Source organism: Oxyura jamaicensis, unplaced genomic scaffold (genome assembly GCF_011077185.1).
Source record: "Oxyura jamaicensis isolate SHBP4307 breed ruddy duck unplaced genomic scaffold, BPBGC_Ojam_1.0 oxyUn_random_OJ67, whole genome shotgun sequence".
In the NCBI taxonomy this organism is placed as follows: Eukaryota; Metazoa; Chordata; class Aves; order Anseriformes; family Anatidae; genus Oxyura; species Oxyura jamaicensis.
Window position 1 is genome coordinate 1 of NW_023305650.1, and position 27,314 is coordinate 27,314.

A 27,314-nucleotide genomic window follows, 5' to 3' on the forward strand; every position below is an offset into this window, starting at 1 on the left:
ACGTGTCCCCATTGTGTCCCCAAATGTCCCCAGGTGTCCCCAAGCATTTCTCGTGTGTTCTGATGGTGTCCCCCGCAGGACCTCGTGTCCCCAACGTGTCCCCAGCAGGTCCCAGGTGGTGTCCCCAGGTGTCCCCAGTGGGACACACCGGTCCCATCTCCTCACCGGCCAATGGGAGGCCGTGCTGGGCCAGATTGACAGCGCCGACAGCCAATCAGCACTCAAAGGGTGCGGCTGGGGTGGGGACGAGGGCCCTGGGGGGCAACTGGGGGGGCCCTGGGGGCATCAGTGGGGCCCTGGGGGGCAAATTAGGGACTGGGGGGGTCAGGGGGGCAAACTGGGGCCAAATAGGGTCCTGGGGGGTGTGTGTGGTCACGGGGGGTGACAAGGTCCTGCCCCCGGCCCCCACGTGACAGGGTTGCGTAGCCAGGAAGGTGACAAGGCCGCAAGCAGGGGTGCCGCCACCCACTTGGGGACGTTCAAAGGGCACAGGTGGGTGCTGGGGGACACCTGGGGTCCCTCGGTGGGGGACACTGAAGGGGGGTGGTGGCCCCCGGCGCCAGCGGTGCCGCTAGAAGCGGAAGTCGGCGACTTCCTGCGAGCGGGGACGCTGCGGGGACACTGTGGGGACCTGCGCAGGTGCCAGCGCTTTGGTGACACTCGTGGGGACACCGCTGGGCACTGGGGGGACATTTGTGTTCGGGGCTCCTCAGGGGGTGACCCCACACAGGGCTACCGGGTTCCTGCTCCTGGGGGTGTCCCCTCTGCGGTCCCCAGGGTGGTGGCGTGTCACCAAGTGCGCGGGTGGGGACGTGTCCGCGGGGACTTAGATGTCACCCCCATGGACGTGGCCCTTTGGGGGTGCTGGGGGCCTCGGGGACACTCGGGGCACTTCTCTGGGGATGTCCCTTTTTGGGCCTATGGGGCCCCAAGGAGATGTCCCCAAGGAGATGTCCCCAAGGAGGTGGCCCCACGTGGACGCTCAGAAGTGTCCACGTGGGGCCAGAAGTGAACTGGACAGAAGTGTCCCCAAGGTGTCCCTGTATGGACACAGGTGTCCCCAAGGAAGTGTCCCCAAAGAAGTGTCCTCACCTGGACACATCCCCCTAAGGAGGTGGTCCCAGACAGACAAATGTGTCCCCAGTTGGACAGAAATGTCCCCAGGGAGGTGTCCCCAGGGAGGTGTCCCCAAGGAGGTGTCTGCCTGGACACAAAGGTCCCTAAGGAGATGTCCCCAGCAGGACAGAAGTGTCCCCAGGGTGTCCCCACCTGCACGCTGATGTCCTCAGGGCGGTGTCCCCAGCTGGACAGATGTGTCCCCAGCTGGGCGCTGACCTCCCTGGCTCGGTGTCCCCCCGCTAACCCCCCGCGTCCCCCCCAGGATGGCCTCCCCTCAGCTGGCCGAGGCGATGGCCGCGGCCTCGGCGGCCACCTCGCGGGCGCTGCGGGCGCTGCTGGGGGTGGCCGAGGCGCTGGGGACGCCGGCGGCGGTGCCGGCGGCGCGGGACGAGGCCGAAGAGGCGGCGGCGGAGGCCGAGGACGCCCTGAAGGGGCTGGACGCCGCGCTGGCGGCAGCGCTCAGCGCCACGGCGGTGGCGGCGCCGGGGCTGGAGGCCCGCGGCATCTACCGGGCCCTGGAGGCCGTGGCCAGCGCCGGAGTCCGGGAGCTGGAGCGGGAGCAGAAGCGGAACCGGCGGCAGAGGAAGCTCCTGGGGGTGCTGCGCAACGTGGCCCTGGGGCTGCTGCTCCTGGGCACCCCCCTGCGTGAGTACGGGCCGGGGGGAACCAGTAGGGACCAGTGAGAACCAGTGGAGAGGGGAAGAAACCAGTACGAAACGGAGACAAGGAAGCGGTAGAAGCCGGTAAAAAGAAGCAGCAGAAGCCGGTAAAAACCAGTAGGAACCAGTAAGGAACCAGCAGGGAGTCCTTCAGGTCCATTTGGATTACTGGTGCTGGTGGAGAGCGCCATGGCCCAGTCGGCACCAGTTCAGACCAGTAAGGAATCCTGCAAACCAGTAGGCTTTTTCCATTTTTCTGTTCCGGACTGGTACGGACCGTTAGGTTGCCTTGCAGACCAGTTTAGACCAGTATACACCACTGGAGGTTTGCGGGAACTAGTGTAAACCGGTGAGGACCAGTACAGACCAGTAAGAACCACTATAGACCAGTAGGAAGCGGTAGGGAGTTCCAGCATAGACCAGTATAGACTTCTCTGTTCTCCCAGTATGGACCAGGGGGCAGTGGGAGGGGAAAGGGACAGTGGGAGGGGACCGGGGGGGGCCGGGGACGCGGGGTGATGTCCCCGTCCCGTCTCTGCCCCTCAGTGTCCTTCGACGCGCTGCGGGAGGCGCTGGGGGTGACCCAGGAGAGCCACCTCGTCCCCTGCCTGGCCACCGTCACCCTGCTGTGCCAGGTGGCCGCGTGGGCCGCCGACCGCTCCGGCCACCACCTGGCCACCGCCGTGGAGCAGCAGCGTCACCAGGCCACCCGCTACCGCCGCCTGGGCCACGCCGCCGCCACCGATGTCACCAGCGTCACCGAGGCCACCCGGGCGGCCTCGGTGGCCCAGGGGACGCTGGAGGAGGTGGCCAACCACCTGCGTGACCTGGTGGAAGCCGTTGAGCAGGACCTGGCGGAGGCCCAGGGCTTCCCTGACAGCACGCGGGCCTTGGGGACCGCCGTGGTGGCCTTGGGGACAGTGATCCAGGACGAGGAGGGGATGCGGAGGCTGGCGCGGGCGCTGCAGGCGCTGCCCGGGGAGGTGTAGGGGCACCGGTAGCGTCCCGCTCGCCTCGGGGACATCGTCACCCCCTGGGGGTGTTTTCGGGGCGTCCTGGTGTCCCGTGTTTGGGGACGCTGAGGTGGCCTTTTGGGGACAGGGAGGGTGACGCTGTCCTCTGTCCCCTCGCCCCAATAAACTTCAAGGGTGCGCTGAGCCTCTGGTTTGTCACTGGGGGTGGGGACACGGGGCGGATGTGGGGACATCACGGGGTGGGGGTGTCCCTGCCCCATTCTGGGGACAGGGACAGGGGGACACAGGATTGTCCCCGGCCACCCTAAGGATCCCTGGCTGGATGTCCCCAAGCCATGGGGGACAATGTGGGGACACAGCAGGGCCATATGGGGCAGCGCTGGGGACGTGCTGGGGAGCATCGGGGATAGCCCTGGGGACAGTTTGGGGACACAGCAGTGTGGCTGTGGGAGGCACGCTGGGGACGTTCTGAGGGGTCCTTGGTGCTATGACAGGGACACTGGGGACATTGGGTGCTGTTGGGGACATCAGGCGACCTTGGGGGCTGTGGGGGACATTGGGTGCTGTTGGGGACAGCGGGGTACATCTGGGGCTGTGGGGGACATTGGGGGACATCCGGGGCTGTTGGGGACATCAAGGACTGTGCGGGACACTGGGGGACATCCTGGGCTGTTGAGGACATCAGGGACTGTGGGGGACACTGGGGGACATCCTGGGCTGTTGGGGACATCGGGGGCTGTCCCCTTGCCACCACCCGTGGGGACCCTGGAGGCCCCCAGGGGAAGACGGGACAGCGGGGACAAGGGACAGGGAGGGGACAGGGGCCGGGGGGGCTGCCGGCCATCAGGACACAAACCAGGAACCCCACAGCAACGTCTCTGAAAAAGCGACAACTAACACCAAAAAAATGGAAGAAAAATCCCCAAAATGGAAGAAAAATCCCCCAAACGGAAGAGCCCGGCCCCGGGCAGCTGAAAAGCCGGGAAGGCAGCTGGGGGAGGGGAGCCGAGCGCTCGGGGCGTGCCCCAAATCCATGGGTTTCCACCCAAAACAGCCTCCGGGAACTTTCCCTTTCCCTCCGGGAGCCGCGGCCGCGGTGAGGCTCCTGCGCGTTTCTCTGCCGACCCAATTTTGGGTCTGTTTTGCCCCATTTGACCACTTCCGAGGGCGGCCCACTCGGATGGGTCCCAGTGCTGTCCCCGAGCCCAAAACAAACCCCACATTCACTGGGGTGTGCGGGGAGGCTCGGGCCTGGGGGGTTAATGCTTAATTCAAATGTTTTTGCTGCTGAAGTCTTAATTTTTGCTATTTTTGATAATCTGGGATTTTGGTGTCTCTGTGATAGCTTTATTAATAATGTCTGGGATTTTGGTACCTCTGTGATTGCTTGCTGTTAATAATTTGTGAGGTTTTGGTACTTCTGTGCTTGCTTTATTTTCTGAGATTTTGGTACCGCTGTGATTCCTTTATTGATAATTTGGGGCATTTTGGTACCGCTGTGATTTCTTTATTGATAATTTGGGGCTTTTTGCCATCTCCAGGCTTTTCACATTAATCACAGCTGTCTTTATGAGCAGGGGTTTATGGAAATCTGTGATAAAACGCGGAAATTGGGCAAGCCAGCCTGAGAACTGCAACACCTGGACCAGCTGGGGGGCCCTGGGGCTTTGTCACCCCCCTGCCACCTGTTATGTGGACGCCGAATGTCACCGAGGCCACCAGCGCCACTGAGGTGGGCAAAGTCCGGTGCAGCCAAGGGGGTGGATGAGGGGACATGGGGACAAGGGGACAGGGGGTGGCGGAGGGTACAAAGGGACGGGGTGGCGGAGGGTACAAAGGGACAGAGGTTGGCAGAGGGTACAAAGGGACAGGGGGTGGCGGAGGGTACAAAGGGACAGGGGGTGGCGGAGGGTACAAAGGGACGGGGTGGTGGAGGAGACAAGGAGTGGTGGAGGGGACAAGGGGACAAGGGGTGGGGGGGACAAGGGGACGGGGGTGGTCAAGGGCATGAGGACAGGGGATGGTGGCAACATGGTAGCACAAGGGGGGACAGGAGGTGGCAGGGAGACAGGTGGTGGCATGGACTGGCACAGGGTGGCACGAATGGGACAAGGGAACAGGGTGGTGGCAGGGGGACAGCAGGATTGGGGAAATGTGAGGGGGGCAAAGGAGACGGAGGGTGGCAGGGGGTGACGTCGGCAGCGGTAACAGGGGACGGGCTGGTGACCAAGGGGACAAGGAACAGCAGGCAATGGTGGCCACATCCCCCTGCTTGGGGGCAGGGGGTGTCCCTGGGGGTGTCTTGGGGCCACCGTGCCTGTTCCCCAGCACCGCCAGGGACAGGGGACAGCGGGGAGGCCACAAGGACCACGGGGGACCCCATATCCCATCCCCAGGTGTCCCCAGAGCTGCTGAAGCCACTGGTGGCTGTGGTGGCCACCCTGGGCAAGCTGGGGGCCACCGCCAGGGACGTTCCTCTGGCTAAGCCATGGGGCTCGCTGCGGGCTGGCCTCCTGAACTTCAGCTCCGGCGTGCGCGAGGCCATGAGACACCGCCATGGAGAGGCCACCCGCCTGCGCCGAACCCTGAGCGCCGCCGCTCAACCCACCGCAGAAGGTCCTGGCGTCCCCAAGGCCACCGCGGTGGCCATTGCTTGCGAGTGGCTGAAGGCGGTGGCCTCAGTGGAGGCCGCCTGGGCCAAGCTGAAGGTGGAGGCTGCGGGCCTGAAGGACGCCTGCGAGGTGGCAGCCGCCGCTGGGGCCGCCGCCGGGGCCACCGCTGAGGCCACTGTGGGCCACCTGATGGGGGCGGTGGCCCTGGAGACTGAAGCGCGTGGGGGGTTCCTGAGGGCCACCCACCTCCTGCCGATGACCTTGGAGCCGACTGAGGTGGTCGAGGTGGTGGCAGCCCACGATGCGCGGGTGGCGGAGGCCCAGTCAGGGCTGCAGGAGGCCAGCAAGGCCACCGAGGAGGCGGCAGCGGCAGCAGTGGCCGCGGTCACGGCCAGGGAGCGGGGACGGCAGGCGGCAGTGGCCCACGAGCTTCTGGGGGACCTGGTGGTGGCCTGTGACGGCGCCTACCACTACTATTGTCACCTGCAGCGCCGTGTCAAGGACATCGAGGCCATGGTGGCTGCCGGACACAGCCCCGAGGCTGCTGTGACTGCCCAGGAGGGTCCCGATGTCCCCAAGGCCACGCAGGGGGACCCGGGCATCCCCAAAGGCCTGGCGGAGGCGGTGGCGGTGGCCGAGGCCCTGTGGGGGGCCAGCGCCTGCCTGGCCCAGGAGCACCTCTTGGGGACGCTGCGGGTGGTCCGGGGGCTACTGAGCACCGGAGACACCACCGAGGCCACGGCTGTGGCCCAGCGCTGCCAAGATGCCACCACCGCCCTCCCGGGGCTGCTGCCAAAGGGACTCTCTTAGGGGAAGGTGGCTTCACTGGGGACCAGTGGAGTCCTTGGTGGCTTTGGTGACACCCAACACAACCATGGAGTCATGGAGCAGGAGCCAAAACGGGTGAAAAAGGGCCTTCAAGTACACCAAAGCCAGGCTGAACCATGTCCCCAGAGCCACGTCCCTTAGTGCCATGTCCCTTACTGCCACATCCGCTAGTGCCAGGTCCCCTAGTGCCAGGTCCCTTTTGATAAAAAATAGAGAAACAGTTTGATGGAAACAGGAAAATGAGTGATAAAGTGGTAAATTGCTTGTTGAAAATGATAAATTGATAAAAATGATAATTTGATTGACAGTGGGGACCCCCACAGGAGATGCCACCCCCACATTCCCACCCCCCCCAACCACTAAATCATACTTTTTTCACCTTTTTTTTGTGTGTGTGTGTGTCTGTGCAAAAACCCTCATTTATTCTGGGGCTGCGGGTGCTGCTGGGTGCTGGGGGGGTCCCGCCGCGTCCTGCCCTGCGTCGGGGGAGGAGCCCGGAGACGCCGAGGGGACGCCGGAGGAGGTTGAGGGGACTTTGGTGGGGGATCTTGGGGGACCCCTGAGGGTCCTGGGAGGGTCTCCGGGGGGGCGAGGAGGAAGTCCTGGAGCTGGAGGCGCTGCCGCAGGAGCCCCGTCAGGAGGAGCTCGGCTGAGGCCAGCGGCAGGCGAGCGCTCAGCGCCGGCGCCCAGCACCCCGAATCCTCCCTGCAGGAGATCACCAGCCTCCGGGGCTGCAGGGGTGTCATCAGGTGGAAGGGAGTTGGGGGGGGGGGCGTGGGTCCCCCGGGGCCCCCCCCCCCCCCCCCACCCCCCGGAGGTGGGGGGGGATTCGGTGTCCCCACCTGGGAGCCCATTAGTGGTGGTAATAGGGTCCCATGTGCTCAGCGCCACCCCCGCTTGGGGACACCCCTCCCGCCCCCCCAATTCCCCCTTCTCCCAGGACCCCTGGGAGCCCCCAACCCCAATGGGATCCACCCAGCCCCCCTCCAGATCCCTCACCCCCCATGGGACTCCCCCAGGACCCCTTGATCCCTTCCCCATAACAAGACCCCAAATTCCCCCCATGTCCCCTGGTGATTGAGACCCCCCAATGTCCCCCCACTGCCCCCCTCCCTGCTGGCCCTCAGTCCCCAATGTCCCCCCACTGTCCCCTTGGTCCCCTCCCGGTGGCCCTGGGTCCCCAGTGTCCCCTTGGTCCCCTCCCCAGCGGGTCTGGACCTCAATGTCCCCCCAGTCCCCTCCTGGTGGCTCTGGGTCCCCAGTGTCCCCTCACCCCATAGGTGCAGGGCATGGTGGGCAGGAAGGTGCCACCACTGCAGGTGACAATGTCCCGCATCTGCTCGGGCTCGGGGCGGACGCTGGGAGTGACGTGGACCTCGTAGCCCTTGGGGACACCAGGGGACACATCCGTCAGTCCCACCCCGAGCCCCCTCGTGACACTGCCAAGTGTGACACTCATGGGGGGTGAGGGCCTCGTGGGGATGGTTGGGGATACTGGGGGACGCCTGGGGACGGTCACCTGGAGCAAGGGGTGGTGGCGGGCACGGCTGAGGGCCTGGGACAAGCTGAAGCCGAAGTGACGTTCCTGCTGGCTGTCACGCACCAAGAAGGACCCCGGGGCCAGCATGCGGCCACTGCGGGCACTCTGGGGACAGGGGACAATGCGGTGACACTATTGTCTCCAGGGACACCCCCCTATCCCCAAGAACCCTCCCTGTTCCCAAGAACAACCCCCTTTTGTCCCCGAGGAACAATCCTCCAATGTCCCCAAGGAATGCTATGTCCCCAAGGGCCTGCTGTCCCCAAGGGCCTCCCTGTCCCCATAGGCCTCATTCCTGTCCCCGAGGCCTTTGTCGCACAACCCCAAGGACCCGCTGCCCCCAAATACCCCCTCCTTGTCCCCCAAGACCCCTGTGTCCCCAGGGAGCCGCTCCTTGTCCCCAAGGACCCCATGCTCTGTCCCCAGGAACCCTCATGTCCCCCAGCACCCTCATGTCCCCCAGCTGCCCCTTCCTGTCCCCAAACCCTCTCCCTGTCCCCAGGGACCTCATGGAGCCACTTGGGGGTGACGATGGGGATGCCACGTGCCACCGCGCAGAGGAACTTGACGGTGCGTCGGACGCGGTCGGTCACCAGGTGGGTGCAGTCGAAGACGGAGGTGGCCATGGACCCCCCCAGTGAGCCCAGGGCCACCTCCATGTCCTGGGAGGCCACCACCCCCGTGAACAGCACCTGGGGATATGGTGGGGATGCGGTGGGGACCTCCCTGGGGTGGCACCGCCCCTGTGGATAGCTTGGGGAGGATGTGGGGACACCATGGGGACGTCCTTGGGGTGGTCACTGTTCCCATTAAAAGCACCCAGGGACCTGCAGGGGACACGCTGGGGACATCCTTGGGGTGGTCACCGCCCTCATGAAAAACACATGGGGACATGTTGGGGACACAGGGCTGTTCTGGGGACACTAGGGGGACACCCCTAAAGGATCTGGGGGAACATGGGGACACCCTGGGAGGGACGGATGGATACTGGGGGGGATATGGGGACACTGGGAGGGGACAAGGGAACATTCTGGGGGACATTTTGGGGACTCCCCCGTGCATACCTTGGGGCTGGAGGAGCCACTGCCTCCCCGAGGGCGGAGCTGGAGCCTGGTGACTTCTGGAGGCTCCTCCTCCTCCTGGGTGGGGACAGAGCCACGGCACAAGGACCCACCCCATTCCCAACAAGCCCCACCCACCATTAGGCCTTCCCCCTCTCCCCACCAATCAGCAGCCAGGGGGAGGGGCTTGCCTCCTTCTCAGAAGACCCCCCCACCCAGAGACCCCGCCCCATGCAGCCCCTCCCACCATGACCACGCCCCCACACTTTGCCCCCTCCCACCCCAGTGACGACCACGCCCCTTTAGGCCCCACCCCCACCCTATCAGGCTCCACCCACCAGCCACACCCACCCGTATCTGCTTCTGCGAGGGGGCGTGGCTGCTCCTTTTGGGGCATGGCCGGGGCGGGGGGCGTGGCTCCTCTTGGCCCCGCCCTTTCTTGGCCGGTGGCTCAGCAGGGGAGGGGGGGCGGGCCTGGAGGCGAGGGCTGCGGCGTGGGGGGGTGGGGCATGGCAGTGCCCCGCCCCTTGCCTGGCTGGCTCTGCCCCTTCCAGAGGCTCCTCCCACAGCAGAGGCCCCGCCCCCTCCAGGGGCTCTGCCCCCATGGCCCCGGGCCAGGCGCTGGCTGCGGCGGGGCCCCTCCGTTACCTGCAGGATTTGGGGAGGGGGTGTCAGGGCCCAGTGCCCCCGAGGCCGGGGGGACCCCACCGGGTCCCCTGGGACCACCCGGACCCCACTCACGTCACCGCCGGGGGCTGAGCCGGTCCCTGCTCCCTCCTGGGCTGGTGTCACCACCACCGGCTCAGCTGGGGGGACACGGGTGGCTGGGATGTCCTGGGGGGGCTCTTCCTCCTTCTCCTCCTCCTCCTTCTTCTCCTCTTCCTCCTTCTCCTTCTCCTCTTCTTTCTTCTCCTTCTCCTCTTCCTCCTCCTCCTCCTCCTCCAGCTTGGGGTGGCAGAAGAGCTGTGTGGCCTCCTCAGGGTCCCAGCCCGGGGCTGCGTCTGCTGGAAAGCCACGTTGGGGACCTGGGAGGTGATGCCAGGGCCCCAGGCGGAGGGGGGGACACACCAAGGTCACCTACCTTCGGTCACCAGTGGTGGCAGGAAGCTCTGGGTGGGCTCCAGGAAGAGGTCGGGGTCATCTGTGGGGGGAAGGGAAGAGCCTTGAGATGGGACCAAGGGGACCAGGAGGGGACCCAAGTGACCAGGGAGGGGGGCAAAAGGACCAAGGAAGGCACCCAGGTGGCCAAGGGACTCAAAGGACCAAGGAGGGACCCAGGTGGCCAAGGAAGGGACTCAGGTGGGCAAGAAAGGGACCAAGGTGGCCAAGGAACCAAAGTGATCAAGGAAGGCACGCAGGTGACCAAGGCCACCCCACTCACCCTCAGTTTCACTCTCTGCCACCTCTGCATCCGTGTCCCCACGAGGGGTGGCCTGAGCACTCCTGGATCCCCAAGCAGCATCACCACCGAGGCCCAAATTTGGGGCTGGAACTGGAGATTTGGGGGCCAGACCAGCTGGTGCCACATCTGTATCGCTGCGCATCGCTGAGGTCTGGGGGTTGTGTTGCTGCACTTTGTCATCTGGATTTGGGTCCTCCACGTCTGTATTTGGGGCTAAATCATGTTGTTTTGGTACCTCTCCTTCCACACCTCCATCACTGCATGATTTTGGGGGCAAACCCTGACTTTTTTGGGCTGGCTTCTGGCATTTGGGGTCCGTCAGTCCCACACTGGTATTGCTGCCCATCGAGGAGTCCACAACATCTGGATTTCGGGGTCGGGTTTTGCTCCGGAGGCTCCGAACGTAGGGAGTGGGGGCCACCTCCTCCACGTCGGTGTCGCTGCCACTCTGGGGGGTCATGGGAGGGGAAACATCTGGATCTAGGGGCGCCATTGCCACATCTGGATCACCAGGTGCCCCCTGTCCCCCTTGTACTGCCCCAACATCTGGCACCACACCATTGTCCTCGACCCCAGTATCGCTGTCCATGTTGAAGTCCAGGTGCCGACCAACATCTGGATTTGGGGCTGTCCCCTCCACATCTAGCCCTCCCTTGGTCCAGACGTGCCACTGAGGATCAACATCTGGAGCAGTGGCATTCTTAGCACCCATCCCGGTAACCTCACGTGTGGTCCGACGTACTTTTGGAGCTTCAACGTCCTTGAGGCCCTCTTCATCCATGTTGCTGTCACTGCCGGGAGGCGTCGAGCCACGGTGGAGGCCAACAACATCTGGATCCGGGGTTTCCATCACCACAGTTGGGTCCTTCTGGGCATTTTGGGGTGTTTTGTGGTTTTTCAGACTGGGAATATCTGGGTTCAGGTCTTCTCCCTCTACATCTGTGTCGCTGTCCACCTCCAGGTTCTGGCCTCTGTTTTGGGGACCTTCAAGATCAGTCTTTATTGCTATGTCTGAGTCATTGTGGATTTTTGGGGTCATTCTATGGGTTTTTGGACACCCAACATCTGGATTCAGCCCATCCTCCTCCACATCTGTATCGCTGTCCACTTTGAGCATCTCGTGTCCGCTTTGTGGTTCTCCAGGACGCGGACTCAGGGTCTGCATCTCCACATCCAGAATTCTCTGTGCATTTTGGGTTATTTTATGTAGTTTTGGATCCCTACCTTCTGCACTGGGAGGGTCCTCATCCACATCTGTATCGCTGTCCACCAGTGGGGACCGGCAACTCATTTTGGGTCCCTCAGCATCTTGACCTCGGGTCTCCACACCTGGGTCTCTGGGGGTCATTGTGTGGGGTTTTGGGCTGACACCACCTGGAAGGATGTTGTCTTCTACATCCGTATCGCTGTCTACCACAAGTGTCCAGTTCTCCTTTTGGAATCCATCAGCATCTGGGTTTGGAGTCTCCATCTCAATATTTGGGGGTTTTGGTGTGTTTTGGGTCATTTTAGGGGCTGGGAGGCACACAGCATCTGGATTTGGTCTGTCCTCTTCCACGTCAGTATCGCTGTCTACCGTGAGCGGTGGATGTTCCTTATGGGGGCCTTTAACAGCTGGATGTGGGCTCTTCATCTTTATGTTTGAAGAGTTTGGGGTGGTTTTGGTCGTTTGAGGGGTTTTGGCCAGCCCAACAGCTGGATTTGCTCCACCTTCCTCCACATCCGTGTCACTGTCCACGCCAGGTGCCTGATGTCCATGCTGGGGATCCTCCACAGCTAAATTCGAGCTCTCCATCTCCACATCCGTGTCACTATCCACCGCGAGCATCTGGAATCCATTTTTCGAACTGCCAACATCTGGATCTGGGGGCTTCATCTCCACACCTGGGGCTTTTGGCACCTTTTGGGCCTTTCGACGTATTTTTGGGCATCCAACGGACGGAAGAACATCAGCCTCCTCCACGTCCGTGTCGCTGTCCACCGCAAGCATCCAACGCCCATTTTGGGCACCTTCAGCACCTGGATTTGGGTCTCGTTTCTCCACATTTGGGTCAACACGCACCTCCAGGGCGGCCTGCTGACGATTAGGGTGAAGAAGAGCAGATTTTGGGTGCACCTCATCATCTGTATCGCTTTCAATGCCAAGAGCCACTGTGCTGCCTCCCAGGTGCTTGACATCTGGATCCACCTGCCCTTTCGGGTTTGGGGAGTGATTTTGGGGCCGAATGTCTGAAATTTTGCCCCCCACATCTGGAGTCAGGGTAGTTTTGGGACAAAAACGGTGCTTTTTGGGTCCCCTGATGTCTGGATCCAGGTGGGATTGGGCCAAATCTGTGCGGAGGCCCAAGGCTGGGGTGGGGCGGCGCTTTCGGAGCACGCGGATGTTTGGACACACATCTGGCTCCTCTGGGTCGCTGTGGGGGCAAATATTGGGGTACGGGGTCTGCAGAAGGGACCAAGGGGTCCAGACCCCTCCACATCACCCCGGTGGGGTCCTACCTACCTCTCTGGCACAACTTGGGGTGAGGCAGTGTTGCCGGTGGTCGGGCCTGGAGGGAACACACATTGTTATTATAGGGCCTACAGAATTCCTGAGGGCGAGGGGGGGGGTCCTGGACCAGGATGTCTGGCCTCACCCTCTTCCCCCGCAGCCTCCGTACCTCGGCGGATCCTACAATAATGCAAAGCTGGCGTTTACGTAGGCCCTACTGTAACTGCCATGCTGCTGAGTTTCTGTAGGCCCTATAATAACGCCGCGGTGAACCCCCCCCCCAACGTGATCCTCGCACACTCACACTGCCACGTCTCATCGTCCTCCGAGTCGCTGGCGGTGGGGTGCCTCTGCTCCAGCCCCTGCACTGTGGGATCCATTTTTTTTTTTTTTTTTTTTTTTGGGGGGGGGGGGCTGCTGGACACCCCTCTGATAGGGACCCCAGTGTCCAGGAGCCCCCCTTGCACCCAATCCCCAGGATATGGGAAGGGGGACAGGGACCTACCTGTGCCCCCCGTGGTGCAGAGGCCTCGGTGGCACCTTCGCTGCATGGCCTGAGGGGCAGCAACAACTGCCCCACGTAAACAACTGCCCCCCCCGGGCCCTACGTGCCCCCCAGGCTGCCCCCCGTCAGCCCCAGCTTTCCCCCTCAAGCACCCTTCAGTCACCGCTGTCCCCCTGGGCCCAAAGGAACCCCCCTCAACTTCGTCCTTCATCCTCCTGCTGCCCCCTTGCTTTTTATCTGCCCCTTCAAATTGCCCCCCCCCCCTCCAACTCTGTATTCTGCCCCAGAAACCCCCAAACTGCCCCCAAAGGGCCCTCAACTGGCCCTCAGGGCCCCTAAACTGCCCCATGCCCCCCTCCCAGCTGCCCCAAGGTCCTCCGAATTGCTCCCCAGACTGATCCTGAGACCCCTGTCCTGCCCTGGGGACCCCCTAAACTGCCCCACAACCCTTCTCAACTACCCCAGGGACCCCCTAAACTCCCCACAATGCTCCCCAACTACCCTAGGGCCCCCCCCCCCATTTGCTCCAGGGTGCTCCTTAAACCCCCCGGACCTACTCAACTGCCCCTGGGACCCCCACAACTGCCACCAAACCCCCCCTCAACTGCCCCAGGTTGCTCCTTAAATCCCCAGGACCCTGTCAACTGCTCCAGGGACCCCCCAGCTGCCCCGAGGACCCCCTCAGGTGGCCCAAGGTGCTCCTTAACTCCCTCCGGACCCTCTCATATGTCCCCAGGACCCTTTTCAACTGCCCCAGGGACCCCTAAACTGTCCTGGCGTGACCCCCCAACTGCCCAACGGAGCTCCTCAAACCCCTCGGACCTTCTCAACACCCCCTAGGACCCCCTCAACTGCCCCAGAAACCCCTTACATTTTCCCGGGGACGCCCTCTGCTATGCCAGGGACCCCTCCAACTGGCAGAGGGTGCTCCTTTAACCCTCTGAGACCCCCGGAACTGCCCCAAGCACCTCTAAACCGCCCCGGGGAGCCCTTAGTTACACCAGGGGCCCCCTAAACTGTCGTGGGGACGCCCCAAACTGCCCCAGTGACCCCTTAAATGCCCCGGGGATCCCCTGTATCGCTTTGGAGACCCCTTAATTGCCCCAAGGACCCTCCAAACCGCCCCGGAGACCCGTTAATTGCCCCAGCCCCCCCCAAGCTGCCCCAGGAACGCCTTAATTGCCCCAAGGAGCCCCGAATCTCCAACCCTCCCCCTCCCAAGCTGCCCCACGACCCTCCAGGGCCCCCCCCAAGAGCCCCAGCCCCCCGCCCCTGGGACCCCAACCGAGCCCGCCAGGCGGCCGCTCGCTCACCCCTCCCGCGCCACCGCCTCCAGGCCCCGCCCCCTCAACCCCATTGGCCTCCGCGGCCCCGAGGCCCCGCCCACCTCCCGCTCCCATTGGCTCGTCCAGCGCGGAGCATAGAGAGGGGGAGGCGGAGGTCCTCCGAGAGGGGCGGAGAGGCTCCGGACGGTGCTGCCATAGAGAGGGGACTGCAGAGCGTCCACGCCGGGACATGGAGGGAGGGGGGCGGGGCGAGCGGCAGGGCGGGGCGGGGCGTCTGGCGGGCTGTCCAATGGGAACGCGGCGGACGGGCGGTGCCGACCAATGGGAGCGCGGGGCCGGCCGCCGCCGCTTTGTCTATATGAGGCGCCGCGGGGCCGGGGGATCCGCCATTGTCGCCGCCGCCGCGCTCGCAATAGCGCTCCCGCCTTAAAGGGGCCGCGCCGCCGAACCGCCCATCAGGACCGGGGAGGGGCCCACAGCTCCGGCACCGTCACCGCGCCCAGCCCTTCGCGCACCGCCGCCATGAGGGAGATCGTGCATATCCAAGCGGGACAATGCGGCAACCAGATCGGGGCCAAGGTGAACAGCGTGCGGGCGGCGTCGGGCGGTGGACCCCTCCCCCCTATAATCCCCCCCGGCGGCGCGGCCCCTTTTAAGAAGCCCCTCCCTCTCCCAGCGCAGACAAAGGCGGACCCGAATTGAGGCGATTTCAGCCCAAAATGTGGCCCCCGCCGCCCGCCGAGGGCTTGGCGCGAAAGGCGCGGCCCCGCCGTGGCGGGCGCTCAGCGTCGAAGCGGAGCGGTCGGGCCCCAAAATGGAGGTTTCCGGCCTCAAAATGGGGGCGCCCCGCCCCTCCCCCCTTCGTCTCACGCGGCCCCAAGATGGCGGCTTCCCGCCGCGCCTCAGCGCTGCGGACCCGAAACGGCGCCTTTTGTCCCCCAAATCGCCTTTTTTTGACCCTCCCCTCCTTACTGCCGCCTCAAAACAGCCCAAAGTCTCTTACTAAAGAACGAAATTCACCTCACATTACGGGACTTCAGTGCAAAAACAGAGATTTTTCACACAAAAAATCTTTTTGCCTTTATATCTTAAAATCCTACTTTTCACTCTGTTTTTTTTTTTTTAATTTTTTTTAAACCTCAAAATTGCTGTGTCCGTAGCGTTTTCACCCTCAGAATGGCGGTTTTTTTCTTCACTTTTTTTTCGTAGCCGAAAATTAGTCAAATAAGCATCAAAAGGAGCGTTTCCCGCCCCCCCCACCAAAAAAAAAAAAAAAGAAAAACAAAACTTTTTTTTTTTAATGCCCTAAAACGAAAAAATTCCGCTCCCAAAACAGGGCGTGCCGCCCACGATGCCTTCGGCCCCCAAATGGGGGGGTGGGGGGGGGACGTTCCACCCCAAAAAGGGGCTTTCTGAGCCCAAACGGGAGGCTTTCGGCACCCAGAGGGGCGTGCCGCGTTTGAGGAGACACTTTTACCTCACAAAGGAGTTTTTTACTCCCCAAAAGGGATATTTGTACCCAAATTGGAGATTTTTCCTTTAAGCCCTTAAATATTTTTTAGTGTCCCCAAAATAAAGGCGTTTTAACTCAAAAATTGAGGATTTGGGCCTCAAAAGTTGTGGTTTTCTGTCCCCAGATAAATATTTGCAGCCTTAAATGAAGAGCTTTGTTCTCCAAAATTGAATTTTCAGCACTAAAATGGGTTTTTCTGCCCCCCCCAAAAAGAGATTCTGACCCTGATGAGAGATTTTTAAACCCCAGTTGGGTTTTCTTCTCCCCCAATTTTATTTTTATTATTTTTTTTTTTTTACCACGGCGACAGCTTTCTGCCTCCAGAAGGAGTTTCTACCCCCAAGATGGAGGTTTTCAGCCTCAGAGTAAGATCTTTGTTCCCTGAAAAATGACTTTTCAGCCTCCAAAAGGGGTTTTATTTGCTCCAAAATTGTTTTTCTGGTGCCAACAAAAATAAATTTTTTAGCCCCAATTGTATTTTTCAGCCTGAGATGGTTTCTTATTTTTCTTTCAAAGCTAAAATACAGGGTTTTGGCCCCCAAAATGGAGGTTTCCAACCCTAAAATGGAGGTTCTCGGCACAAGAGTAGCATCTTTGTGCTCTCAAATGCAGTTTTTCTGCTGCAGTTTATGGGATTTAGCTTAAAACCAGAGGTTTTTAACCCCAAATAAGAGGCTTTTTGCTGAAAAATGATGCTCTTTCAGCACTAGAATGAATGTTTTCTGCCCCAGAATATGCACTTCACATGCGGCAGTGGGGTTTTTTACATGCACAGTAGGACTTTTTTATACCTAAACATCTTTTCAGCCTGAAAATGATTGTGCTGTGTTCTTATTTCAAGCCCCAAAATGGGGAATTTCCCTACCAAATGGCAATTTTGATCTCAAAACAGATGCTTTCAGCCCCAGAACAGAATCTTTGTGCATCCGGGTGGTTTTCAAACCCCAAAAATGGAGGTTTTCAGCCACGGAATAGGGGTCTTTGTTCTCGAGAACGACTAAAAGCAAGTTTTTCAACCCCCCGAAACGTGTTGTTTCTGCTCCACAATTGTGTTTCCAGCCCCATAATATCAATATTTAACCCCAAAACAGGATTTTCCTCTCCGTAATTAGTTTTTGTACTTCCCTTAAACAGAGGCTTTTTGTCTCTAAAAAGTGCTTTTCATGCCCAGGACAGCTTTACGTACCCTGAATTCACTCTTTTTTTTCTTCAGAATGGACGTTTCAGCCTATAATTATTTTTTTTTTACCCGCAGAATGCACGTTCTCAGCCCCAAAACACGCGTTTTGCCCAGAAACTGTAATTTTACAACTGGAGAAATTACAGTCCATAAAGACCTATAAATGGAGGCTTAGATTTTCCAGAATGATGGTTTTTAGCCCAAAATAGCATTTAGAACTACTTCTTCCACTGTTGGCCCCAAATTGCGGTGCTTTGGCCTGTTTTCACCCCCAGGGCGTGGCTGAGCCCCCCCCCCCCCCCCCATGAGATTGGGGGGGGGGGGGCAGGGGGGGGGCGCCCCCCCCCCCCCCCGCTCTAGGCACCCCCACCCAGACAAAGCACACTTTAGGAGGAAAATCAGTTAATTTCCTAAATGACTTCTGTCTTAAGGAAGAGAGCTGAGGTTTGGGGGAGAAGAAAGGCATTTTGGGGGTATCTCCGAAATTTTTGGGGAAGTGCCTCTGCAATTCAAATGCCATTTCCGGTTCCCGCCCTGGCCGTTTTCTGTCTGGGGAGGGGAGGGGCCACACCCAAATTTGGCTCCTCCCCTGCGGGCTGCTGATGCCACGCCCACTTTGGGAGGAGCCCACCCTCAGCCTTCGCCCCGCCCCCCCATGTTTCTGGCTTTGGCTCCACCCCTCCAGGGCTGGTTCTTGGGTTGGCTCCACCCCCAAGGTTGGGGCACTGCCCCCTCCCAGAGGCCCCTTCCACCTCCAGTCTCCCCCCCCCCCCCCATGCCCCCAGAGGGGCGGGGGGGAGGGATCCCAAGGGTCCTCCCAACCCCCTCCGGAGGGGGCGGAGCCTTTCTGACCCCGCCCCTTTCTCCAGTTTTGGGAGGTGATCAGCGACGAGCACGGCATCGACCCCACCGGCACCTACCACGGTGACAGTGACCTCCAGCTCGACCGCATCAGCGTCTACTATAATGAAGCCACCGGTACAGTGCCACCACCCCTGATGTCACCCTGGTGTCCTCGTCACCCCCCCCCATGTCCCTGTCAACCCCCTGTGTCCTCGTCACTTCCCTCCCCCCCCCCACCGTCCCTCTGCCTGAGACCCGCCCCCCCCGTGGCACAATCCATTCCCTTCCCTGTCCACCTCTGGGTTTTGGGGTGGTCTCTGGGGGTTTGGGGGGGGGGGGGACGGACAGTGGGGTGGTGGCACCATCACACATACGCCCTCCCGGTGACACGACAATGTCCCCAGGGGGTAAGTACGTGCCAAGAGCCATCTTGGTGGACCTGGAGCCAGGCACGATGGACTCCGTGCGCTCGGGACCCTTCGGGCAGATCTTCAGGCCAGACAACTTCGTTTTCGGTGAGTCCCCGACCCTGTTGGGTCCCTGGGCGTCCTCCTAGGTGGCCCTCAGGTACCCACCGTGGTCCCAGAGGGGTACAGGTGGAGGTCCTGGGGGTGTTGGAGGTTCCCAGTATAGGGTGACAGAGCTTCACGGGGAGTTTCAGGTCTTCAAGGGTGGGCTGAAGGTCTCCAATAAGAGGAACAGGTCCCCAGGGTGCTCCAGGGAGAGGTGGTGGTGGTGCCCAAGAAGGCCCAAGGTCCCCAAGGAGCTCAAGGGTCCCCGAGAAAGGTCCCCAGGGAGCTTGGGGTCCCCAGGGGAAGGACGGAGGTCCTCAAGGAAATCCAAATGCAGATAACGAGCAACGGGTGTCCCCACGATGCTTGGTTATCCCCAGGGGTTGGCTGGAGGTCTTCAAAGAAAGTGGCAGATGTCCTTAAGGGTGGGATGGAGATCACCAGAGGATCATGGGAGGTCTCCAAGGAGCTCTGGGTCCCCAGGGAAGGCGGTGGAGGTCCCATGGGGTGGCATTGAGGTCCCCAGAGCACTTCCTGCTGGGTTGAAGGCCCCCCAGTGGTGGGGTTGAGGGTTCCCAAGGGGCTCCAGGTTGGCTCTGCTCCCTGGGGAGCCTCTCCGTGATGTCCCCTCCCCGCCCCCCACATGTCCCCACCTCAGGCCAGAGCGGTGCAGGCAACAACTGGGCCAAGGGCCACTACACGGAAGGGGCTGAGCTGGTGGACTCGGTCCTGGACGTGGTGCGGAAGGAGGCGGAGAGCTGCGACTGCCTGCAGGGCTTCCAGCTGACCCACTCGCTGGGTGGCGGCACTGGCTCGGGCATGGGGACCCTCCTGATCTCCAAAATCCGCGAGGAGTACCCCGACCGCATCATGAACACCTTCAGCGTCGTCCCGTCCCCCAAGGTGTCGGACACGGTGGTGGAGCCCTACAACGCCACCCTGTCGGTCCACCAGCTGGTGGAGAACACGGATGAGACCTACTGCATCGACAACGAGGCCCTCTACGACATCTGCTTCCGCACCCTGAAGCTGACAACCCCCACCTACGGCGACCTCAACCACCTCGTCTCGGCCACCATGAGCGGCGTCACCACCTGCCTGCGCTTCCCCGGGCAGCTCAACGCCGACCTGCGCAAGCTGGCGGTCAACATGGTCCCCTTCCCGCGCCTCCACTTCTTCATGCCCGGCTTCGCCCCGCTGACGTCCCGCGGCTCCCAGCAGTACCGCGCCCTCACCGTCCCCGAGCTCACCCAGCAGGTCTTCGACGCCAAGAACATGATGGCCGCCTGCGACCCGCGCCACGGCCGCTACCTCACGGTGGCCGCCGTCTTCCGGGGCCGCATGTCCATGAAGGAGGTGGACGAGCAGATGCTGAACGTGCAGAACAAGAACAGCTCCTACTTCGTCGAGTGGATCCCCAACAACGTCAAGACAGCCGTCTGCGACATCCCGCCCCGCGGCCTCAAGATGGCTGTCACCTTCATCGGCAACAGCACGGCCATCCAGGAGCTCTTCAAGCGCATCTCGGAGCAGTTCACGGCCATGTTCCGGCGCAAGGCCTTCCTGCACTGGTACACGGGCGAGGGCATGGACGAGATGGAGTTCACCGAGGCCGAGAGCAACATGAACGACCTGGTGTCCGAGTACCAGCAGTACCAGGACGCCACCGCCGAGGAGGAGGAGGACTTCGGCGAAGAGGCTGAAGAGGAGACCTAAGGGGGCGGCCTCTGGTCATCGTCCTCGGAGAGCCCTCGTCCTTCACTGCCACCATCATCGTCAACGTCGTCCTCGGAGAGCCCTCGTCCTTCAGCATCGTCCTCGGAGAGCCCTCGGCCTTCACCGTTGTCACCGCAAAGCCCTCGGCCTTCGTCATCGTACTCGGAGACCTTCAGCCTTCATCACCGTCTGTAGGGAGCCCTCGGCTTTGGAGCCCTCTCCATTGTCACCGGAGCAGCCTTTGGCCTTTGTCATCGCCCTCGGTCATCAGGGGGTCCCCAGAGCCCTCGTCCTCCAAGACCCTCCCAGTCCTTCAGCGCAATCACAGCCTTCATCCTTCATCAGCATCATCGTCACCGTAGAGTCCTCGTCTTCGGGGCCTCCTCATACTCTGCCATCTCCTCACCAGAGCACCCCTCCCGCCCTCTCCATTGTCACCGTCACCCGAAGGCCAACGTCACCACAAAGCCACCGGTGGCCCCTCCGTGTCCCCCTTGTCCCCGCGTCCCCCCCTGCCTGGGGGGGGTGACAGCACCACTAAATTATTGCAGCCCCCGGGCACCAATTTCCCTGGTCTTTCCCCAAAACCATTGCCCCGGCTGCAGGGGGTTCCAGGGTGGCCCTGTCCCCCGTGTCCCTGGCTGAGGGCTCTCCTGTCCCCTACGTGTCCCCTTCCCCCCAATCCATCCCATTTTGGTTTTATTTTTCCCTTTTTTTTTTTTTTTTCATATTGAAAAGCCGCCCCCGGGCGAGGAATAAACCCGGGATGTAAAGCCACTGCCATGTCCCTTCTTGTGTCACTGGGGGGGTGACGGGGGTGTCTCAGTGTCCCCACGTCCCCACTAGGGTCTCTCCCAGGTTCGCTTTGGGGTCCCTGTGTCCCTTCTGAAGTCCCCTGAAGGTGATTTCTGTCCCCTGGGGGGGGGGGGGGGGGTCTTCTGTGTCACATCTGTCCATACAAGGGTCCCCCTGTCCCTTACAGGGCCACTTGTGTCCCCTGTCCCCACCACATCTGTTTGAGGGTCTCCTTTTCCCCTGAAGCCCCTCCTGTCCCCTTTGGGGCCACTCATGTCCCTTCTGGGGTCCTCAAATCCTCCACCCCAACCCCAAAAGACCCTGGTGCGTCCCAAAATGGCTGCAGGGTGCAGACACAAAAGCTTTAATGATGGGACAGCCATGGGGACACACATGGGGACGTGTCCCCCACCCCAGGGACCCCGCTGGAAGGAGTGGGAGGGACACAACGTGGCACTGGGGGTTGGTGGCACATCAGGGCCACGGTAGCACCATGGGGCGGTGGCTCCGTAGGGATATGGTGGCACTTGGGTGACACAGGGGCTCCATGGGGGTGGTGGCGCCGTGGGTGGTGGCACTGTGGGGATGCAGAGACTCCAGAGGGTGGTGGCATCTTGGGGCCAGGGTGCCACCGGGGCTTGGTGGCACCTTGGGGACAGGGTGGCACCAGCTCAGGCCACGCAGTCTGACTTCTTCTGGGCGGCCTGCAGAGGACAGAGCAGGGATGGGTGAGGAGGGGACCCGGGTGTCCCCCCACCCCTGGGGACCCCGGTGTCACCTGCAGGGGATGCCCACGGACCTGGGTGACGCTGACGCCTGTCAGGGCCTCGACGGCGGCGGGCAGGCGGGTGACAACATCCAGGATCTCCCCGGGGAGCCGTGACACCCCGATGTCCCCGGAGCCACCGGCCACCAGTGTCACCCGGCGTGTCCCCAGCAGCGGCTGTGCCACTGCCTCCGCCACCTGGCCCAAAATCGCTGCATTTCAGCCCCAAACCTGCAGGCTGCACCGTGCCCCCTCCCCACAAATCCCTCTGTCCCAAATCTCACCCATTTCAGCCCCAAATCCGTGTAGGTTGCCCCCAGAACCCCCCCCACCTGCTCAGTGGTTTCTGTCATCTTACCCAAATTCCTTTTATTTCACCCCAAATTCACTACGGCAATCACAAGTCCTTCCCTGCCCATGCACCAAGTGACCACTGCCCTAAATCCCTTGGGTTTCACCCCAAAACCCACCACAGACATCCACAAATCCCCCTGCCCGCTTGCTTGTCCCCAGATCACTGTATCTCACCCCAAATTCGCCCCATTGTACCTCAGATTCGTCTGTGGTTGGCCCCACACCTGAAGGGTGCCCCCAGGAGGACCCCAAATTCCTGCTGGGCTCCCTCAAATCAACCCCACCCAATAGGAGAGACCCCAAATCCATTGGGGGGACCCAAAATACCCCTGTGGAGCACCCAAATACCCCCATGGGGACCCCAAATCCCCCCCAGCACCCCACAAACCACCCCCACCCCATAGAAGAAAGCCCAAATCCTCAAAATCCATTGGGGAAAACCCCAACCCCCCCCATACAACCCCCAAAATCCCTGAGAATCCCTCTTGAGATCCCAAAACACCCCCCTGAGACCACCAAACACCTCAAGGGGTCCCCAAATCCCCACACAACCCCCCCGAAAACCCCAACGTCCACCCCCAAACACCCCCTTGAGACCCCCAGAACACCTAATGGGGACCCCAAATCTCCCCCTGGGACTCCCCCGAGCCACCCCACGCCACCTAGCAGAGACCCCACACCCTTGGGGGGACCCCTCGCACCTGGGGCAGCCGCTGCAGCACCATGTCGACCACGGCGGCCTCGCGGAACTGCCCGAAGGCCTCGGCTTTCGCCTCCGTCTGTGCCGCCTCCGCCCGCGCCCGGGCGGCCACCGCTGCCGCCCGCGCTGCCCCCGTCACCTGCGTGGCACGTCCGCGTCCCCAGGGGGTCTGGGGACCCCCCCCATTTCGTGTGCCCCCCTCCCCCCAAAACCCAGCCCCGTCCTTCGGGGTCCTCGACTCACCCGCATGGCCTCGGCCTCGGCCTCCGCCTGCATCATCACCTGCAACCTGCGGAGGGGCGGGGCTTGGAGGGGGCGGGACTTATCGAGGGGGCGGGGCTTACAAAGGGGTGTGTCGCCACGTGGAGGGGGCGGAGCTTGGCAGGGCGGAGGAGTTCAAGGGAGTGCCTGGATTGGTTGTGGGCATAGGAGTGGTGGAGGGGTGGGGCTTGGGTAAATGGGTGGGGCTTGCAGGAAGGGGGCGGGGTTTGATGAAGAGGGCGGGGCTCTCCTTTAAAAGGGCACCGCCTCCCTTAAAAGGGGCACAGTTGCGGGGACCACCACCCTTTTTAAAGGCACAGGGACTCTGTTAAACAGGGCGGGACTTCACCCAGGACAGGGCAGCTTGTACAGAGGGGTGTGGCTTGTGGAAGGGGCGGGGCTTCGTTTTAAAGGGGGCAGCGCCTCACTTAAGAGGGTCACGGCCCCACTGTAAGAGTACCTACCAATAAAGGCAAAACTTGACTTTTTGAGTTTTTCTAGGCAGGCCGAGTGCCAAAACTACTTTCAAAGAGGGCGTGGCTTTGCCATGCCGTTGGGGCCCTCCAGCTGGGCTTGATATTTAGAGGGGAAAAGCTTAAAAAAGTCATGGTTCGCACCCTGGTGGTGGGGCCCCCCATATTGGGGTATGGCCTGCAGGGGAAGGGGAAGGGCTCACCGCTCGGCCTCGGCCAGCCGCTCCAGGCGATACCGCTCAGCCTCGGCGGGTTTGCGCACAGTAGCCTCCAGCTCGCGCTCACGGCGGCCAATCTCATGCTCCTGCAGCTGCGCCTGCTGAGCCCGCTCCACCACCAGCACCTGTGCCCGCTGCTCCTCTATCTGCTGCTTGGTCCTCGCCACCTGCGCCCGCAGTACACATCAGCCCTGTGCCAGAACCTGGCGGGGGTCCCTTGGCATCCCAGGAACTGCAGGGATTCCTGGGGACCCCATACGGGGGGGACCCTGGGGGCTGCAGGTGCCTAAGGGGGATCCAGGTGTCCTGGGGGGTCCCAAACATCCCAGCTGAGGGACCCAGGTGTGGGGGGTGGGGGTCCCAGGTGTTCGAGGGGGGCAAGAAACTGGAAGAACCAAGGTGCCCTGGGGAATCCCAGGTGCCCAGGAGAGATCCAAGTGTCCTGGGGGTGTCCCAAATGTCTTGGGGGGGTCCCAAACATCCCAGACAGGGTACCCAGCATACCTGCAGCTGGTAGGCCAGGTCGGCCTGGGCCTTGCGGGCATTGACAGCGGCGTCGCACAGCGCCTGCTGCACCTGGAAGTCCCGCTGGGCCTGCGCCATCGCCGTCTCGCTCAGCAGCTGCGCTGACACCTGCTCCTGGCGCGCCCGCGCCTCCTGCAGGGACACGTGGGGACACCGGGTGGATGATGGGGGGCATGCTGCATGATGGAGGGGGAGCGTGGGGATGTTGCGTGTGGAAATGGAGATGCTGGGGGCTAAGGGGAGGATGTGGGGACACTGTGGGATTGGAGGGGGGATGGGGACACTGCAGGATGGGGGGGACACCCGGGGACAAACGGACATGGAGACAGCAGAGGACTCCAGAAGATATGGAGGAATGCCAGGAAAATGGGGTGGGGATGTCACAGAGGGACCGCGGAGACAACCTGGTGACCTTGGGGGCACGGGGGGGACAGCAGGGGATGACACCAGCACGCTGTGAGGGGACACAGTGACCTCAGTGATGAAACAGGGGGACGTGAACACAGGCAGGAACGTGATGGGGCAGTGGGGCCCTGGCGGGGGGGGACATAGACGACAGACTCACGCGGATGCCAGCGTCCCGCTTGGCCTCGGCCTCCCCTACGCGGGCATCACGCTGCACCTGCGCTGTGCGGCCCTTCCCCAGCGAGTGCAGGTAATCCTGGGGACAGGGGACACTGTCACAACCCTGATCCATGTTGTGACAGCGTCCTCATCTCCATTCTGCTGTCCCCATCCTTCACCTGATGTCCCCACACGTGTGTCACTGTCCCCATGCCCACAAGGTACAACAAGGTCCATCTGTCCTAATGTGTCCGTTCCCACGTCCCCATCGCCCAATGCCACCATGTCCCTGCTGTATTCTCCATGTCACCGACCGCGCTGATGCTTGTCCCCACGTCACCCTGCATCCCTGTGTCCCCGACGCCACCCGGTTACCGCAGAATGTCCTTCAGGGCACAGCTACCTACGGTGCCACCCGGGTCCCCACTGTGTCCCCTCCTGTCCCCCCCGCCCCGGTGCCACCTGGTCATCGTGGATGTCCTTCAGGGTGTAGCTGACCACGCTGATCCCCATGTTGACCAGGTCGGACGAAGCCACATTGAAAACCTGCTCCGAGAACTTCTGCCGGTCCTTGTAGATCTCCTGTAGGTCAGGGGTGGGGCTTAGGATGGGTGGGGGCAGGGGGTGTGGTCTTGCAAAGGGTGTGGCATCAGGTGAAGGAGGGGCTTCGGCAAAGGGGGTGGAGCCTATGTGGGTGCGGCTTCTTTGGGGTGGGGCCTACAGCAGGGGTGGGGCTTGGACAAGAGGCAGGGCTTGTGGTGGGGTGTGGCTCCTCAAAGGGCACGGCCCTGGCAATAGGGGTGTGGTTTGCCCGGTGGGGAGGGGGCATGGGTTCCCCCTCTTCCCCCCCTCCTCACCTCCACAGTCATGTGGGCCATGATGGCGCGCTGGTGGCCCTCCAGGGTCTCCAGGGCGATCTGGGCAATCTCGCTCTCCGACTTGCCCAGGAACATCTGGCAGGCGGCTGCCAGCATCTCCTTGTTCTGCCCCTGGATCTTCACCTGTCCCCAGGGGAAGCCTCAGTGTCCCGCAGGTGTCCCCAGGGGAAGCCTCAGTGTCCCGCAGGTGTCCCCAGTGATTGACTCCCCCGAGAACAAAGCGTTTTGAGGAGGCTGCTGCGTCTATAGGAGCCCGGGCAGGCTGTGACAGTGCTCTTTTAAGAGAACAGCCCCCGCAAGTGACCTTTTGCAGGTGGGGTCCACCACAAAACATCCTTTTTAAGATCATCCTCGCCCCTTCAAAAAACTCCACGGGTGGGCTAACGACAGTGGTGCCCCTTTTAAGAGAATATGCTCCTTAGGGTGGGGCTCACCTCAACAGGGCCGCTTTAAGGAGATGTTGCCTCCCCAACCACTGCAGCATGACACTGCCCTTTTAAGAGACCCCCTCAGCAGCTCCAGGTGGGGCCCACTGCAGGACCCCCTTAAAAGGGGCTACACCTGTGCCCCCTGGGGAGGGGTGGTGGCAGCTGCGGGGACATGGGTGGGGGGTGCGGGGGGGCATGGGGGTACCTGGGCAATGCCGGTGACAGAGATGGGGACGCCATGGCGGGTGTACACCTTCTCGCTGCGCACATTGAGGGTCAGGGTGTTCAGGGAGATCCTGGGCAGGGGGATGGGAGGGGACAGGTAACCCCCATGTCACCCCCTTGTCCCTCCATGCCACTCACTTGTCCCCTCATGCCACCCCCGTGCCCCTCATTGTCATCCCATGCCACCCCCTTACCCTATGTCACCTCCTTATCCCCCCCAATGCCATCCCTTGTCACCCATTGTCACACCATGCCACCACTCCCTTGTCCCTCGTCATCCCTGATCTCCTCCATGCCACCCATCATCCCCCCTTGACATCCCCTTGTCCCCCCCTTGCCACCCCTTGTCACCCCCTTGTCCCCTGATGACACCCCCTTGTCCCTCACTCCCTTGCCCCCTCACGCCCCCCCCAAATCCCTCCTGTCCCCCCACATCCTCTCAGGCCACCCCCTTGTTCCCCCATGCCCCCCAATTCCTCCCGTCACCCCAAGTCCCCCCATGCCACCCCCTTGTCCCCTCACGCCACCCCCACGTCCCCTCACCGCTGGATCTGCTGCAGACACGGCACCACCAGCACCCGGCCCCCGGCCACCATCACGGGGGGGCTGCGGCAGAAACCTGCGGGACGAGGGGCACGGGGTAGGCCGGGACCCCCGGGGAGGGTCACCCTGCTGCGTGTCTGTGGGGCGGGGGGTCCGCGACTCACCCGACACCACCATGGCCTCGTTGGGGCCGCACGTGAAGAACATCCCGGCGGCAGGACGGGGACCGGGATCGGGACCGGGACCGGGATCCGGATCGGGACCGGGACCGGGACCGGGTCCCCAACCCCGGCGCCCTCCCGCAGCGGCTCGGCCCCACCCGCCACGGCCCCGGCAGCCCCCG

General features: G+C 62.1%; 5 protein-coding genes across 10 annotated transcripts; 3 read left to right on the forward strand and 2 right to left on the reverse strand.

Annotated features, from left to right (window-relative positions):
* Window positions 1–1,354: 1,354 nt before the first annotated feature.
* On the forward strand, window positions 1,355–2,935 carry LOC118158747. The gene is made up of 2 exons (XM_035313431.1): window positions 1,355–1,764; window positions 2,325–2,935. The coding sequence occupies exons 1-2, from the start codon at window positions 1,383–1,385 to the stop codon at window positions 2,765–2,767; spliced, it is 825 nt and encodes a 274-aa protein (XP_035169322.1). The 5' UTR covers window positions 1,355–1,382; the 3' UTR covers window positions 2,768–2,935.
* A 115-nt stretch (window positions 2,936–3,050) lies between these two features.
* Window positions 3,051–6,575, forward strand: LOC118158745. 4 transcript variants are annotated; one of them, XM_035313428.1, is made up of 5 exons: window positions 3,051–3,099; window positions 4,330–4,484; window positions 5,149–5,904; window positions 5,944–6,178; window positions 6,210–6,575. In XM_035313428.1, exons 2-4 carry the CDS (start codon window positions 4,443–4,445, stop codon window positions 6,172–6,174), a joined length of 1,029 nt encoding a protein of 342 aa, XP_035169319.1. In that variant the 5' UTR covers window positions 3,051–3,099; window positions 4,330–4,442; the 3' UTR covers window positions 6,175–6,178; window positions 6,210–6,575. The 4 variants fall into 4 exon arrangements, with proteins under 4 accessions (XP_035169319.1, XP_035169321.1, XP_035169318.1 ...); XM_035313430.1 differs by lacking the exon at window positions 3,051–3,099 and adding an exon at window positions 3,744–3,848 and having other exon boundaries at window positions 5,149–5,885; window positions 5,937–6,178; XM_035313427.1 differs by lacking the exon at window positions 3,051–3,099 and adding an exon at window positions 3,747–3,848.
* MDC1 (mediator of DNA damage checkpoint 1) lies at window positions 6,433–13,237 on the reverse strand. Its single transcript, XM_035313436.1, has 13 exons — window positions 13,192–13,237; window positions 12,699–12,744; window positions 12,001–12,609; window positions 11,039–11,919; window positions 10,175–10,822; window positions 9,875–9,934; window positions 9,535–9,794; window positions 9,145–9,441; window positions 8,797–8,871; window positions 8,239–8,424; window positions 7,712–7,837; window positions 7,466–7,576; window positions 6,433–6,923 (listed from the first exon to the last, which is right to left on the reverse strand). Exons 1-13 carry the CDS (start codon window positions 13,235–13,237, stop codon window positions 6,609–6,611), a joined length of 3,660 nt encoding a protein of 1,219 aa, XP_035169327.1. The 3' UTR covers window positions 6,433–6,608.
* FLOT1 (flotillin 1) lies at window positions 8,851–27,314 on the reverse strand. 3 transcript variants are annotated; one of them, XM_035313425.1, is made up of 13 exons: window positions 27,136–27,314; window positions 26,972–27,047; window positions 26,409–26,499; window positions 25,755–25,898; window positions 25,360–25,479; window positions 24,899–24,994; window positions 24,313–24,465; window positions 23,794–23,975; window positions 23,100–23,145; window positions 22,858–22,995; window positions 21,836–22,000; window positions 21,669–21,740; window positions 8,851–8,862 (listed from the first exon to the last, which is right to left on the reverse strand). In XM_035313425.1, exons 1-12 carry the CDS (start codon window positions 27,176–27,178, stop codon window positions 21,708–21,710), a joined length of 1,287 nt encoding a protein of 428 aa, XP_035169316.1. In that variant the 5' UTR covers window positions 27,179–27,314; the 3' UTR covers window positions 8,851–8,862; window positions 21,669–21,707. The 3 variants fall into 3 exon arrangements, with proteins under 3 accessions (XP_035169316.1, XP_035169317.1, XP_035169315.1); XM_035313426.1 differs by lacking the exon at window positions 8,851–8,862 and adding an exon at window positions 21,385–21,649 and having other exon boundaries at window positions 21,685–21,740; XM_035313424.1 differs by lacking the exon at window positions 8,851–8,862 and having other exon boundaries at window positions 21,385–21,740.
* TUBB (tubulin beta class I) lies at window positions 14,854–21,006 on the forward strand. Its single transcript, XM_035313423.1, has 4 exons — window positions 14,854–15,056; window positions 18,040–18,148; window positions 18,418–18,528; window positions 19,184–21,006. Exons 1-4 carry the CDS (start codon window positions 15,000–15,002, stop codon window positions 20,239–20,241), a joined length of 1,335 nt encoding a protein of 444 aa, XP_035169314.1. The 5' UTR covers window positions 14,854–14,999; the 3' UTR covers window positions 20,242–21,006.

Coding starts and splice junctions, on each gene's coding strand:
- LOC118158747 (XM_035313431.1), top strand. CDS start 1,383: ATGGCCTCCCCTCAGCTGGCCGAGGCGATGGCCGCGGCCTCGGCGGCC. Junction 1,765..2,324: donor GCTCCTGGGCACCCCCCTGC/GTGAGTACGGGC, acceptor TCTGCCCCTCAG/TGTCCTTCGACGCGCTGCGG.
- LOC118158745 (XM_035313428.1), top strand. CDS start 4,443: ATGTGGACGCCGAATGTCACCGAGGCCACCAGCGCCACTGAG. Junction 4,485..5,148: donor AGGCCACCAGCGCCACTGAG/GTGGGCAAAGTC, acceptor TCCCATCCCCAG/GTGTCCCCAGAGCTGCTGAA. Junction 5,905..5,943: donor CTGCCGGACACAGCCCCGAG/GCTGCTGTGACT, acceptor GATGTCCCCAAG/GCCACGCAGGGGGACCCGGG.
- MDC1 (XM_035313436.1), bottom strand. CDS start 13,237: ATGCAGCGAAGGTGCCACCGAGGCCTCTGCACCACGGGGGGCACAG. Junction 11,920..12,000: donor CTCGCGGTGGATAGTGACAC/GGATGTGGAGAT, acceptor GGACAGTGACAC/GGATGTGGAGGAAGGTGGAG. Junction 8,872..9,144: donor CCTCGCAGAAGCAGATACGG/GTGGGTGTGGCT, acceptor GTCCCCACCCAG/GAGGAGGAGGAGCCTCCAGA.
- TUBB (XM_035313423.1), top strand. CDS start 15,000: ATGAGGGAGATCGTGCATATCCAAGCGGGACAATGCGGCAACCAGATC. Junction 18,149..18,417: donor CTACTATAATGAAGCCACCG/GTACAGTGCCAC, acceptor CAATGTCCCCAG/GGGGTAAGTACGTGCCAAGA. Junction 18,529..19,183: donor GCCAGACAACTTCGTTTTCG/GTGAGTCCCCGA, acceptor TCCCCACCTCAG/GCCAGAGCGGTGCAGGCAAC.
- FLOT1 (XM_035313425.1), bottom strand. CDS start 27,178: ATGTTCTTCACGTGCGGCCCCAACGAGGCCATGGTGGTGTCGG. Junction 26,500..26,971: donor TGTCTGCAGCAGATCCAGCG/GTGAGGGGACGT, acceptor CCCCCTGCCCAG/GATCTCCCTGAACACCCTGA. Junction 23,976..24,312: donor ACCTGGCCTACCAGCTGCAG/GTATGCTGGGTA, acceptor CTGCGGGCGCAG/GTGGCGAGGACCAAGCAGCA.